Here is a 15,462-nt window from a genome sequence, read left to right as displayed (position 1 = left end):
GTATGCTTTGTCTCATTGTGTTGCAACTGGGCTTGCTTCAAACAACGTATCAACAGTGATTCCACACTTTCCAGGTCTAACCCTGACCTCAGCAAGTTACCCAACCTCTTTATGCCTCTTCATCTGTAAAATGGCGCTAACATAGGACCTTCCACCTGTTTGTAGTGAGAACCTATTGAGTTATATGTGAAACCCTTCAGAAAATGTGCAGCATATATGGTAACTGTTTTCCTTCTTAGTGCTATTATTGTCATTAATTCTTATGTCAGCTGGATAGACTGGGCACTTCTGAAAGTTGAGGATCTAATCCTCTGCCTCTTTGCATTCCTCCCCCTGTACTGTGTGGGATAGGTCAGGGATCTATGGACGTTTACAGGGTAGTAGTCATCCACCCATATCCATGTGCTCCATGTCCTTGGATTCAGCCAATTGAAGATTGGAAATATTTGAAAAAAGTTGCATCGGTATTGAACATGCCCACTTCTTTTCCTTATGATTCCCAAACAATACAGCACAACTACTGGCATGGCATTTGCATTGTATTAGATTTTATAAATAATCAAGAGATGGTTTAAATATACAGGGAGATATGCATCAGTTGTACACAAACATGAATACTCTGCCATTTTATAGTAAGGATTTGAGCATGCTGGGATGTTGGTATACTCGGTGGGTCTTGGAACCAATTCCCTTGAATACCCAGAGACAGCTGTATATAGAACCTCCTATTTGTAGAGCATTCTTCAGTATACAAAGGCTGGCAACGTCATCACCCATTGGAATCTCAGGACAACCATGAAATATAGTTATAATCCCATTTGACAGACGAGGAAACTGAGAAGCAGACATGGGACTTGCCCAATGTCACACAGAGCCGGCAAGTGGCAGTCACCACCTGTCAACTCCAAAGTCCTCGGAGAGGTGCAAAGATGCCAGGGGTCCCAGGAAAGTTTTTCTTTTCTGTCCCAGCCACCACCCTTGGTTCCTCCATATCTTTCTTCTTCCTGCCGAGAACAGGAACATCACGGAGTGGAAGGCCTCCATCCCACTTCAGAGCTGACTTAGGGGAGGGTGGGGCAGAAGAAGGCTGCTAATACAAGATATCCTCAGCCGTGACTGTGGCCTCTTCGATTTTGGTTGTGATCTTAGGGAGGGGAATTTGACTGATGGCCACCACGACCAGGTTTGCAGCATGAGCCGAAGCACTAGCCACGCAGATCCAAAAGGACTGTTCGTACTGCTCTTCCAACACCACAAACTTAAACAGCCTCTCTTGAAAGTTTGCAATTCGCTCCGTCAAGTTGTGAAATTGTACCTCTGCCATGAAGCTGGCGATGGCCAAAGCCACGACTCCACCTGAAACCCAGAAAGGGCACGCTCATTCCTGGCTCCTCTTTGCAATGGTAATGACTTTGGGGGAGCTATAATTTCTGAGGCACGGGCAGCAAACTTGCTGTAGGTTTAAAAAATTACTAGGAAGACACAAATTTCAATTTGCTTTTTAAAAGCTGCAGATAACCCACACAGTGTGAGGGGCAAGAGGCAGGGTTGTGTGGGGCAATGAAATAGGTTTTAACTCAGATCCACTTTGCATCTCTATCCTTCTCATTTTGCCCCCTTCCCCTCTACCTTCCTTTCTAAGAGGCACCTTCAGAGAAGCTCAGGTTGTTTGTGTCTTAGGATCGTCGTGTAGTACCTGAGGGCTGTGAGGGAAGATGTAAGAACCCTGGCTGGTGCCGGGGCTCACTAGGCTAATCCTCCGCCTAGCGGCGCCGGCACACCGGGTTCTAGTCCTGGTTGGGGCGCCGGATTCTGTCCCGGTTGCCCCTCTTCCAGGCCAGCCCTCTGCTGTGGCCAGGGAGTGCAGTGGAGGATGGCCCAAGTGCTTGGGCCTGCACCCCATGGGAGACCAGGAGAAGCACCTGGCTCCTGCCATCGGATCAGCGCGGTGCGCCGGCAGCAGCGCGCCAGCCGTGGCGGCCATTGGAGGGTGAACCAATGGCAAAAGGAAGACCTTTCTCTCTGTCTCTCTCTCACTGTCCACTCTGCCTGTCAAAAAACAAACAAACAAACAAAACAAAACAAAACAAAAAAACACAACCCTGTGCAGGCTGGGGTTTCACCCCCAGGTTTGGCTGTGACTTTCCTCTTTATATTTCCATGCTCGAGGGTGAGAAGAGGGCTTAGAAAGAGGCCATGAAAGGAGGAAACCTGGAAACACATGGAACTTTGCTTATTTTCTGTCTGTTGCTTAAAATGCTGATGTGCTTCCTCTCTCTCTCTCTAAAACATTTTAAAAACATATTTGGTGGTTTTTTTTAGATTATTACATCTTCTGAATAAAACTCGGTCACTAATGAGAATCATAAACATGAAAGCACAAATTTGCTTTTATATTCTGTTCGAGCACAACTTTAAACAGGTGCATAATATTTTATTCAGGCGACACACTGTAATTTGTTGAAACATGACCTGATTTATGGGTATCTAAATTACTTCTGGATTTTTTTATGTTATCCAATGCTGCAGAGAATAATGTGTTATGTACACCTTTGTGCTCTTGTCCTGTTATTTCCCAAGTGTTAATCCTCATGTGGCATTGTTCAAAGGCCGGTCACAATTATATGCCTTTTGACACTGATGCTTTGTCCAATTGCCTGCTTTTTAACACTGTCATCAGTAGACTTTGGTAGTACAATATTTCGAGGAAGGGAATGGACAGAGATAAGTGTTTACTTAAACAGCAGGATTGAGCTGCTATGAGGATTCATGCAGAGATACACGAGACACCTGAAGTCTGAAGGAGGGTGGGCTATGCATATAAACAGTTCTAGAAGGTGGCCACTGCCTGCAAACATAGGCAAATACATAAGAGTGACTTCCTGCTGTTACATTATAATACATGATAACGTGAAATTACTTGCTTTTATTCCTCAAGGTCATCTTGTATAGGGTAAAGAAATTATTATTGTGATGGTATCGTTTGATGTGGATTCTCAGAGACGACTCTCATTTTGTAATTTTCATTATAAATGATTTTGTTAATTAACCAACAAATTCATTTGTCATTACTAAATGTGAATTAACCAACGTCATCAATATACTCCCAAATCAACACCCACACCCACCCCCCACACACCCCCTCACCTTTTGTTGTAGGTTTTGGCTTGAAAACATAGGTCGCAATGGTTATCAATGAGAACATGGATCAATAAAAGGATGAAGGGCCTAGACTCAAGTACACCTGGGTTAGAATCCCACTCTTGCTGCTCATTGTTGAGTGATCTTTGAACTTCTGCGAGCCTCAGGCTCTTAGTCTGCAAGCATGGGTCTAAAATACCTCCTGGTAGGGAGTTATGAGGTGTGAGTGAAACAGGGTTTGTAAACTCTCAGGTCCCCAGGCCTGTGCCTGGTAGGTAGCAGCGTGATGAGGGTAAGGTCTAGAGGAGGTGTTTGGAGAGTTGGGGCGGGGCAGGTGCATGACCGCATTACTGTGCCCAGGAAAGGACTATAAGGCCACTGGCCGCTAGAGGGCGCTCACGTCCACCTCGCAACCCAGAGCTGGCCCACAGATGGCTCCCTGGCTCACACTGCCTTCTCTGTCATTTGCAGAGGTCCCTTCCAGCTGCAGCGGCAGCAGCTCCATCTCCTCACCCCTCACGTGATGCCCATCCCCTCCCAGCTCTTTGTTCTCTGTCTCCTCCTTTCACCGAGTTTTCCTGCTGCTCTAAGTTCTCGGTTAGTCACATGCTCTAATTCATGGTGACACACTCTGCAACTTTTAGCACCTGGGACATGGATGCCCATCCAGAAGGCCCAGGCAAGGCATTTTCGTTCCTTCGCACCTTTCCGCACCTTTCGCCCACCTACTTGGAGCCTAGCCTGGGGGCTTCCTTACCTGCCAAGACGTTCCATAGGCAGATGCCCCCGGGGCCATTGACTGCCCGGTAGGGGACCTGGATCATGTTGAGAATGGCAAAGCCCATGCTGACCAGAGCCAGAGCCAAGGCCAGGAAGAGGAGCAGCAGAATCGTCACGTGAAGGCCTGCGTTGAGTTCCTTCACCAGGTGAGGAAAGACTGGGCAGAGAGGACACAGGTGATATGTCAACATCAGAGCTGGGCCAGCTCTCACAAAGCCCGCACTTGCTCCCCACCGAGGCTCTAACAGAGGGAGGTGACGGCCAGACAGCAAGAAGTGGGTTTCCAAAAAACAGGAGACCTCCTGAGATGAACTTGTGACGCTTGGGGTTGCCACATGTCAGTTGGCACAATAATCCTCCTTGGAGTAGACACAGTATCAAAATGTTTGTTGGGGCCGGCACTGTTCTGCAGCAGGTTAATGCCCTAGTCTGCAGTGCTGGCATCCCATATGAAGGCCGGTTCGAGTCCTGGCTGCTCCACTTCCAATCTGGCTCTCTGCTATGGCCTGGGAATGCAGTGGATGATGGCCCAAGTCCTTGGGCCCAACACCCACGTGAGAGACCAGGAGGAGGCTCCTGGCTTCGGATCAGCTCAGCTCTGGCCGTTGCGGCCATTTGGGGAGTGAACCAGCAGATGGAAGACCTCTCTCTCTGGCTCTACTGCTCTCTGTAACTCTATCTTTCAAATAAATAAAATAAATATTTAAAAAAAGTTTGTAATTTAAGTTGCATTGATCTCACAGCTCTGAGATCTGATATGAAATTGTGCACACAAACCACAGGTGTGATTTTGCAAGGTAGACACTATTAGCCCTATGTATGGACACTTCTCTTGTTGCACAATACTGCTTTAAAAATTTTATTTATCTGTTTGAGAGGTGGGGTCGGGAGAGAGTGAGCGAGCATTCTCCCATCTGCTTGTTTCACTCCATAAATGCCTGCAATGGCTGGGGCTGGGCCAGGCCAAACCTGGGAGTTGAGAATCCAACCCAAGAACCCTATTTGAATCATCAGTGCTGCTTCTTTTTTTTTTTTTTTTTTTTTTGACAGGCAGAGTGGACAGTGAGAGAGAGAGACAGAGAGAAAGGTCTTCCTTTGCCGTTGGTTCACCCTCCAATGGCCTCCGTGGCCGGCGCGCTGCGGCCGGCGCACCGCACTGATCCGATGGCAGGAGCCAGGAGCCAGGAGCCAGGTGCTTTTCCTGGTCTCCCATGGGGTGCAGGGCCCAAGCACCTGGGCCATCCTCCACTGCACTCCCTGGCCACAGCAGAGGGCTGGCCTGGAAGAGGGGCAACCGGGACAGAATCTGGCGCCCCAACCGGGACTAGAACCCGGTGTGCCGGCGCCGCTAGGCGGAGGATTAGCCTAGTGAGCCGCGGCGCCGGCCCAGTGCTGCTGCTTAAGGCTTGCATTAGTAGGAAGGTGAAGCCAAAAGCCAAAACCAGAAATTGAACCTGGGTACTCTCATTCGGGATGCAGACATCTTACCAACTAGGTTAAACACTCACTCCAATACTTCTTTAAAATAAAATAATGGTTTGTCATATGAATGTGGCAGAGTTCTCCAGTGCAATGTTAATTGGCGTTTGTTTTTCTATATTTGCCACTAGTACTGGGTGTGAACATGATACAACACAATACTTCACATAGTGCCTGGGGAAGTCACTTCTCTGAAATGGTGACCATTGTTGAGGCTATCATTATTTTTTGCTCTCTGAACTGGGAAAGTCACGTGACCTCTTAGACCCTGTTTCTTCATCAGCACAGCAAGGATAGGAATATGTGTGTGAATTAAGGGAGCTCAGCTTTTACTACTTACAAGCTCATTCAATCCTCATGACTGTAGATTTCATGAGGCAGATTTTATTAACTCTATTCATTCACAAGGTTGGAGACATCGAGCCTCTTGGGCAAGGCAACCCTAAATTATAAATAAAATTACAGTCTTTTTTACTGTATGGTATTTAGTTTCGAGTCGCTATTTTCAGTGGCTATAAATGGAGAATTTTAAATTGTGAAAATTAAAGAACTCATACCCACTCTTCTGCAACAACTCCATGGGCTGTGCTAGCTGCCTCCTGAGGCCATCTTCTGAGCACTGCCCTTCGTGCTGTGTCGTTCAATACAGCTGACCAGCTCTCAGTTCATCCTCCTTCTGGCCAGAACTCAATGTTTTCCTGGTTCTACTGTCACCCCTCTGACTGCTTCCCCGGGGCCCAGTTGCTGGCTCCACCCTCCCTTTATTCACTGGAGGTCGCATCTCCAAGCCGGAGAGTTTTTGACCTTCTCCCTGTAAGGCGTATTTTCCACTCACAAGTTTCCAGACACTCCATGGTTACGTCTTAGTTCTAATCTAACTTTCTTTCCAGTTCTGTTTCTATTTATTTTGTCTCCATGTGGTTATCTCATCAGCCTTGGAAACTGTACCCTGGAAGATGAGCTCCTTTCCCGGGAGTTGGTCTTTGTGGGGCACCTTCCTCCCTTGCTTCCATTCCATCTCCTTGTTCTTTAGATTCTTGTTTTTTTTTTTTTTTTTTTTTTTTCCCCATCTCTTTTCAAATACTCAGCTGTTTTGTGTTCCAGATATGGTGTCTTATGCCTGATTACCTAATTGTTTCATCTTTTCTTTTTTTATTTAAATATTTATTTACTTATTTGAAAGGCAGAGTTACACAGAGAGAGAGGCACAGAGAGATCTTCTATCCACAGGTTCACTCCCCAGAAGACCACAATGGCCAGGGCTGGGTGACACCAAAGCCAGGAGCCAGGAGCTTCATCCAGGTCTCCCACATGGGTGGCAGGAACTGATTTCCCCGGAGCTGGATTGGAAGTGAAGCAGCTGGGACTTGAACTGGTACCTACGTGGAATGCTGGCATCACAGACGGCTTAACCCTCTATGCCACAATGCCAGCCCCATCATCTCTTTCTTAATCATGAAATCCTACAACAACTACCATAATAATCCTCACCAAAGTCTTTAAATAGTCACCACCTGCTTATGTGGCTGCAAAAGTCAAAATGCTTGCTAATACACCATGTTGATGATGTCTTAGGAGGAGGTACTCTCAAGTCTTGTTAATGCCTGCAACCTTGTTAGAGACCAGTTTGGTGACATCTATAAAAACTTCACTTCTAGGAATTTACATGCACTTCTATGTGTGCTTCAAGTTGTTTATATTGGATATTCATTATAACAGCAAAAGAGTGGAGAAAAACCAACATGTGAGGTTGATTTAATAAACCAAGATACAATCACAAAATGTGGCTTTTAGAAAGAACGGATCATGCCCACATCATGATATGAATCCATATCCAGATCTGACTTAACAGAAAATTGATACATCATCAAGTTAGGGCAATGGGGGAGAGGAATTTGGAGTGCATGGAGAGGCGTGGAGAGGGCTCATAATGAGTGCCCGATCTTCAGCTTCCAGAGTGGGAAGTGGTTTAATTGTATTGAAAGTGAAAAACCTTTATTGGCAAAGCTTATATTCATGTGTTGTACCAAAGGCTCAGGGTCTCTGGGTGATTTGATATCTTATTTTTCATATACTTACAAGTCACTGCATAAAATTGAAATTGTTCCTTGGAACTTTGCACCATTGCTTTCCATTTTTTTTTTGAGAGGTGATTGACAGTAGGTCCTGTCATATGGGATTGCCCCAGCAAAGCTACTGCTCACTTGCCTTTCATATTTGTACCCAGTTTCTTAGGGTTTTGAGTACCTCTGATGTAAGAATTAAATTTAAGTTTTGAGCTTGAAATCCACAACCGTAAAAATATATGATCCCTGGTGATATGTGACAACAGCTCCGTATATTGGAATAGACCTTTTATACACATTCTTTCATCTACTGATCATGGCCACCCCTTCTCGTTCTTACAAAGGAGGAAACTCTAGGCTAATCCTCCGCCTGCAACGCCGGCACACTGGGTTCTAGTCCTGGTCGGGGCACCGGATTCTGTCCCGGTTGCTCCTCTTCCAGGCCAGCTCTCTGCTATGGCCCGGGAGTGCAGTGGAGGATGGCCCAAGTGCTTGGGCCCTGCACCCCATGGGAGACCAGGAGAAGCACCTGGCTCCTGACTTCAGATCAGTGCAGTGAGCCGGCCACAGTGTGCCGGCCGCGGTGGCCATTGGAGGGTGAACCAACAGGAAAGGAAAACCTTTCTGTCTCTCTCTCTCACTGTCCACTCTGCCTGTCAAAAAAAAAAAAAAAAAAAAAAAAAAAAAAAAAAAAAAAAAAAGAGGAAGCTCAGATAAATTAGTTGTTTAGCAAAAGTCACACAGCTAGGAGTGCTTCCTTAACTACTCTGCTATATTAAAGAGATCTAAAAACTTAGATAAGCAGAGACTTATCTAAGTTCTAATCAGAATTATCTAAGTTCTAACTCTTATCAGAGTTCTAATCATAACATAGCTTGAATTCTAAAGGTCTTATTTTGAGTTTGAATCTTTTTTAAATTCAAGAAGCAGAGAGGGAGAGAGATTTACCTATGAGAGAGACAGAACCAGAAAGAGATAGGGAGCTATCTTTCATCTGCTAATTCATTCTTCAGATACCTGGACAGCCAAGGCTGGGCTGAGACTGAAGCCAGGAGGTAGGGACTCAATCTAGGTCTCCCACATAAGTGGCAGGAACTTAATTGCTTGAGACGCCTAGGGTCTACATTAGCAGAAGTAGGAGTCAGGAGCTGGAGGCAGGTATCAAACCCAGAAACTCCATATGGGAAGTTGGTGTCCCAGTGAACACTTAACTGCTAGACCAAATCCTTCACCAAATTCAAATATTCTTTTTTTGGAACACATTAGTGCTATCTCTCTTGAATACCAGAATTGATTATCATTCTCTCATCCCTGAAACTAGTAGATAATTTGTTTGCTTCTGACCCCAGAGAAGTCTGGAGTCCCCTTTGCCTCAGCAAGGCCAATAAGGACAGCATGACATTGAAGTTAATGGCAGAGTCCCAGGGGAATACTTGTCAGGTGCGAAGTAGGGAGGGAACCAGAGACCTAAAAACTGCAATGCCCAGATTGTGCTACGTGCTTTTACAGAATTATTTCATGTATTGATTTCTTGGATCTTCAATTTCCTAATCAGGAAAATGAGCTTATTAAGATCTCTCCCCTGGTGTAGGAAGAGTTGAAGGAAATGAGCTGCAGGGGATGCCCTGAGATCCTACTGATGCGCCACCAGCCTCCTACACACTCTGCCTCTGCCTTACCAGAACGCAAATTCAACTTCTTGAGGGCAGGCCCTGGTCTGTAATGTTCATGTCTGTTTTCCTAACAGTGTCTGACCCACACGTGCTCAGTAATACAGTGAGGTGCATGGACCCGTTTTGTCTCCTTCCTTCAGACAGCTGGGCGGCTGAATTAATATTTGTCTCTCTCCTTCTCTAGCCACCCAGCCAGGCTGATTCCTCCTTTTTTTCATTTCAGAAGATATGGGATGAAAAGAGGACCACAGTCATTTATAATAGTGCCTTGGTTTTCTTCCCCATGATTTGTATGGGAATAGATTTTTTTCCATGGATTCTATAAGTCACTGTAATGATGAGAAGAGAGGCTGTTTGGAAAGGAGATCTCCAAAACACTCCCTACTCCCTGTGTCCCAAGTACATTCACCTCCATCTCAAGTGGTCTACACTAAGCCTTTGTAAGACAGGATTCCCCCTCTACAGGTCAACAGTAAGTGGTCAAGTAGTAAATGCTGACTCCACCTTGGAGATGGGCAGGGCTCACTAGTTGCCTCTAGTTCCACTGTGCTGGAATTAAAGGACAGTACAGACGTTGCAATGCACTCGGTGTCCAGAGCCTCAGCAGTAAAGGCAGCCCTAGACAGAAAAGCCTGGCCCCAGGCAACCTGTGAAAGCTTTCAAATCGGTTCCTGGGTTCCCTGAATGGAGCTTTAAATACCTCTCCAAGGGCCTGCTCCAGGGCAGTGGGAAACAACTCTTTCTTAAATACTATCCTACTCAGGGCTGATACTCAAACATCCCTGATGCCTGATGCTTCAGAGCCCAGACCCTGCTGGATGAATTCAGGAGGATGTATGTCTACTGAGTTCTTCCAGCAGGGAAATGGAACGCTGCTGATTTACTCACAGCTGCCCACAGCAGGAAGTGTACGTCTCTTGAGACGGGAACGCTCAGGGACTTCTCATGAGGTGGACACTGATACAGGATTTCCCTTTAAGCATCACATTTGTCCCAAAGACATCCTTTTTTTTTTTTTTTTTTAATTTATTTGACAGATAGAGTTAGACAGTGAGGGAGAGAGAGCAAAAGGTCTTCCTTCTGTTGGTTCACCCCCAAAATGGCTGCCACGGCTGGAGCTATGCCAATCTGAAGCCAGGAGCCAGGTGCTTCCTCCTAGTCTCCCAGGCAGGTGCAGGGCCCAAGGACCTGGGCCATCCTCCACTGCCTTCCCGGGCCACAGCAGAGAGCTGGACTGGAAGAGGGGCAACCGGGACTAGAACCCGGTGCCCATATGGGATGCCAGTGCCGCAGGTAGAGGATTAACCAGGTGAACCACAGCGCCATCCACCCCTCCACCCTGCAAGACATCCTTTACAGCAAAGAGGTCCAGGCCAGAGCCAAGTGCTCCAACCAATGGTCATGATTCCCTTTTAATCATTTCCTTTGTCTGCATTTCCTGTTTATGTGTGTGTATCTTCACCTTCTATATTGCTTTTAATGGAGCTATCTTTTCCAATAGCCAGGGTCCAAGTTAATTGCTGGATAAATAAAAACATGCCCTGGGATTTTTTTCTTGAATATACACAACAAATACATATTTTCTTCCTGTATTTGAATGATGACAATTTGAATTATATTTATCAACATTCCATCTCTCTCTCTTTATACACTTTAGACACTTACCTCGGTCAGGTTTCTAAAAACTACTGCAATTCTGAAATATATAACTCAAGTAATGAATACAATTCTCTGTCCCTTTGTGTTAGCAGCGAGTTGAGGACTTTCGGTTTAGAACTCTGTCCTCACTAGTGATCTAACTCTGATTCCAAAGGCTTGCAGAATACTGCCTCTCTTTAACCTAAGCTCAGCGTGGATTCCTGCCTCTCTGGCATTAGTACATCCTGGGCAGCTCTGAAGTGAGACTGAACAGGGGCCAAGGTCGGTGCTGCTCGGGTTCCGGGAGAGGGACGAGCTCCTGGCCTCAGTACTCTTTGCCAGTAAACAGCAAAGTTCAGCGGCAAAGCATTTGATTCCAGGGCCCGGGAGCACAGACCCTTTGCTTCTTCTCAGAGAGCGTCTGTGAAACTTTTCTGTCACTGAAAGCGGTTGCCATGCTTCCCGAAGGTTGCCTTCTACACCTGCACGTGCCTGTGGCTGAGAAGACCCGAGTCACATGGCGTGGGTCTGGAGTCTCGCCCTGCTGTTTCCTGGCTGGGTGACCTCAGGCAAGTTACATAACCTCTCTGAGCCTCAGTGCATTTCTCTGCAAAATGGGCACATTAATAATTCCTTCTTTCTCAGTTTGCTGTGAGGCTTAAAAGAGAAGAAGCAGTGTGAAGGGTTTTAGTACAATCCCTGGCACAGGTAAGCATTTGGTAGTTATTTTTAGCAGAGATAAACTACAAAGCTAGACAGTTTCCTATTTCTGATTATTTCTATAGAATTATTTCTATATGCTTCTACAGAAAAGGAGAGGCTAAAGGAAAGAAAGGAATGAGGGAGGAAGGAGGGATGGGAGGAAGGCAGGCAGGTCAGCTGGCTGCTTTTGGGTATAGAATAAAAATCCCAGCTCACTGTGGACTTGCACCGGGTGCCTCACTCAGACCGAGGCAGCAGCCACATTCCACATCGAGACATAAGCACCCTGTAAAAGTGTCTGAACCAGCTTTCTCGACCCCAATGTACTCACTCGTGAACTGGGACTGGCGTCCACCGAGCCCACACTGTCGCACCTTACACCCTCGGAAGAGCCCGTAGTAAATGTCTCCGATGAATTTGACCAGCTCTGGATCCGTGGCATTGACCAGCTCCACTCCAGTCTGACAAAGGATTTTCCCACTGAGCCAGTGGGGTACCGCCAGGGCAGCGAGGATCAGGAGGAAGGAGGAGCAGCTGAGCACAGACGCCAGCCCATACCACGCCTTTTTGAACCATCCAGGCATGCTAGTGGGCGCAGGTCATCCCCAAGGTCTCCGAGCACCAGCGGGGGTCATCCACATCTTCTCAACACGCAGCACTGCCAGACCCCCCGTAACGTGCAGCGTCAGGATTCCAAGTCCAGTCCTCGTCCTCCCACGGCGTCTACTAGGGCCACATCCGGAAGCCTGCACAGAGACTTTCTGTTCACCTGTCTCTGCTCAGCGGAGTGTGTTACTGAAGGAAGTAACCCTATATCTCCCTCTCGCCTCATGTTTCTGCGCAGGCTTTAATTGTTCCCCACTGCAAATAGATAAAATAACTCTGGTGTGGACCTCAGAACCACGAGGGAGTCACTAGCAGGCAAAGCCAGGTACACCTGACCACAAAGAGATGCTAACCAGTCTCAAAAAAACAAAACCAAAACCAAAAACACCCGCAAACAGTAGGAGGAAGACAAAGGCGGAATGATTGTCTCCTGAATATTGCCAAGAGCGCACGGTGTCAAGTGTCGATCTCTTTGATGCTTGCCCTGGCATTTCTTTCTCTAAAATGTCACTGCTGTCAGAATCCCCAGAACTATTACGGATGCCATGAGATGACTGCTTGCTCTTCAAGCTTTAACTGAAATGTGTAAACAAGGCTTTGTGGACGTCACTGGGTGACTTTGCCAGGATAAAATTGCAACGTGAGTCGCTTTGTGGCTGTTGGGGCAGTCTGGACCTTAGCACTTGACATCCCTCTTCTTCCCACCTTCCATATCAGCTGAAATAGGGGCAGAAATAGGTTTTCCTGTTGCATTACCCAATAGCGGTCTTACTGCTGGGATATTCCTCTCTTCTAAAACCAAAGATAGGGGCTGGTGTGGTGGTGCAGCAGGTTGTGCCATGGCATAGAACTCCAGCATGCCATATGAGGGCCAGTGCAAGTCTTGTCTGCTCTACTTCCCATCCAGCTCCCTGCTAATACACCTGGAAAAGCAGCAGCAGATGGCCCCTGCCATCTATGTGGGAGGTCTGGATAGAGTTCAGGGCTCCTGCCTCAGCCTCACTCAGTCCTGGCCATTGCAGCCATTTGGGAGATGAACCAGCAGATGGAAGATCTCTCTCTCTGTCACTCTGCCTTTCAAATAAATAAAAAATTAACCAAAGTGATGATAGGCCTTTTCCTTTTAATCTGCAGACACTAGCAATGAAATATGCCTTACTCTCTATGTCGTATTGTGGTTTTTAGAAGTTTGACTTTTACTCTATTGCCAAATGTCAGCTTGCTATCATGTGAGACTGGCAACAGCCATTCTGCCTTTACCTTGGGGGAGCAAAATTGGTGAGAAGCAGCACAGTGTAATTTCCTGATTGGCTGCAGAAGTCTAGAGAGGGGTCCAGGAGCTTGCACTGTCAACCAGTAGAAGTCCCACGAATGCCGTTTGGAGAGTGCTCAGTGGGCAGAGGGTCGTGTCAATGGGAAGGTCAGTTTGCTTCTTACCATTGGGGTTCACTTCAGCGCCCTGAGCTGAAAATAAGGACAAGACTCTCTGAAGAGACAGTAGTGCTTTACCACGTACAAAGGGCTTGTGCCATTGGCCAGCCACCTTATATGGTGGCCAGGGGAGGGACTATTCCAGCTGCTTCTCCCATAGAAAACTGCATATCTCAGCTGGGACTAGAATTGAGGTTTAGATTTACAACATCTCAACTTCATGACAATGACCCTGAAACAGCCAATGTTTTTCTGATAATAAATGACTTCATAATACGAGGGTACAAGCTTCGAAGGCTATTTGGCACATTAATGTGATCAACAGTGTCAACACTGGGCGTGTTTTGAGAAGGCAGGGTGTGTGTAATACCTTTGGGGGTGTGTATCTGCCCTGCATGATGAACCTATGCTGACTTTTGGTATTTTAGGGGTTAAGCAGATTCTTAAAGAAAAACTCTTAAGGTAAACACCAATTCCCAAGTTAAGGGGTGTGGTTAAGTGCACTTCTAAGTCTAGCTATGGAAGATCTGGCTTCAAATTCCTCTTTCTCTGGGAAAGAGTCTGAGACCCTCAAACTCTGTTTTTCTGTCTGTCATGGAATTACTGTGTGGAGTCAAATGAACTAGCACATAGCACCAAATAAATGATGCTGCCTTCTCCAGGGACTCTTCCAGCTATGAAGCTTCTGACGATAAACCCCATTGCTGGCCGCATCCTGTTCTTTAAACATTCATTTCTGCCTGTCTTACCTGTACCAATTTGTTGAACAAACGTCTGTGTCTGCTGGGTACAGGGCATTGCACGTGGTGGGAGGCGGCATAGGGATGTTTAGCACAGGACCCTGTTATCAGGAAGTCACAAAAGTGTTAGGGTACAGGTTCCCAAACAACAGTGATTTTGCTCCCCAGGGACATTTGTCACACACTGGAGACATTTTTGATTGCAGTGACTGGGCAGCCGTGGCCTGCTAGTGAGCATCTAATGGGTGGAGCAGAACTGCAGGACTGTGTGGCTGGGGAAGGGTGGCACCATTTGGGGGCCCTTACATGTGGGTCTTCGATACTCTTGTCAAATGAGGGCTCCCAGTCACAGGCCCAAGGAGAGGGATAACCCTTTGCAGCATTAAATTTGTGCTCCTACCAGACCAAGAGCCTATTGTGCCATCACAGGTAAGAGAAACTAGTTAGGTTAGTTAGGTTAGGTTAGACTTAGGCAGATAGCTAGGGACAGGAAGCAACACAGTGTGGAGGGCTGCCTCTGCCTACCAGCCAACACAAGAAGGGGGCTTAAAAAAGCAAAAGTCTGGAGACTGAATTGACAAGGTCACGGGAGAAAACCCTGTGATTGAAAGTGACAAGCCCAAGGCTACGAGCTGCGGGAGAGGGGGACACTGGCTAAACCATATCACACCCGGACCAGGGACTGACCCAATGGGAGGAGTGGGGCGGCAGATGGAAAAAACAAGGCAAAAACAGACCCTAGGAGGGCCCTGTTCAAACCTTGGAGGGTATGAAACCCCACATCACTTCCTTTCAACACTTTTTCTTACTGAGAAAAGCCCCTCCCAGCTACTTTCCCGGGAGTTTGCTCCTTTCTCTACAGCCTTGCTTTCTTCTAAACTGATTCCTCTGGGTCCCTACCTTCACACTTCCTCGTCAGGGGACACAGGCCCAAGGAACAACCACCCATGCCTGCTTCAGTGCCATATGGCCTAATAACTTCCTAGAATCTTGCAGTTTTTTCCGTGGTATTGGGGTGTGTGTGTGTGTGTGTGTGTGTGATTGTGTGTGTGTGTGTAGCCTTCACGTGTGAAGTGTAAACATTTAAAGTATAAGGTACTACAATTTCTGTATCAATGTTTTGGCCATTTTACATTTTTTAAGCATAGCCCCAAATAGATTCATTTAAATATCCCCCACCTGCCAGAGACATGGAACTTAATTTCT

The 15,462-nt window shown here is 46.7% G+C and overlaps 1 protein-coding gene across 1 annotated transcript; it reads right to left on the bottom strand.

Moving 5' to 3' along the window:
* Positions 1 to 521: 521 nt before the first annotated feature.
* Positions 522 to 12,641, bottom strand: CLRN2 (clarin 2). Its single transcript, XM_002709365.6, has 3 exons — positions 11,811 to 12,641; positions 3,899 to 4,078; positions 522 to 1,356 (listed from the first exon to the last, which is right to left on the bottom strand). The coding sequence occupies exons 1-3, from the start codon at positions 12,061 to 12,063 to the stop codon at positions 1,091 to 1,093; spliced, it is 699 nt and encodes a 232-aa protein (XP_002709411.1). The 5' UTR covers positions 12,064 to 12,641; the 3' UTR covers positions 522 to 1,090.
* Between the last annotated feature and the right edge of the window lie 2,821 nt (positions 12,642 to 15,462).

The sequence above is a fragment of the Oryctolagus cuniculus genome, chromosome 2 (genome assembly GCF_051225735.1).
Source record: "Oryctolagus cuniculus isolate XC-2025 breed Fujian yellow rabbit chromosome 2, ASM5122573v1, whole genome shotgun sequence".
Classification (NCBI taxonomy): Eukaryota; Metazoa; Chordata; class Mammalia; order Lagomorpha; family Leporidae; genus Oryctolagus; species Oryctolagus cuniculus.
The sequence above is the reverse complement of the archived record's forward strand: the minus strand, read 5'-3'. Positions and strand labels throughout refer to the sequence as shown.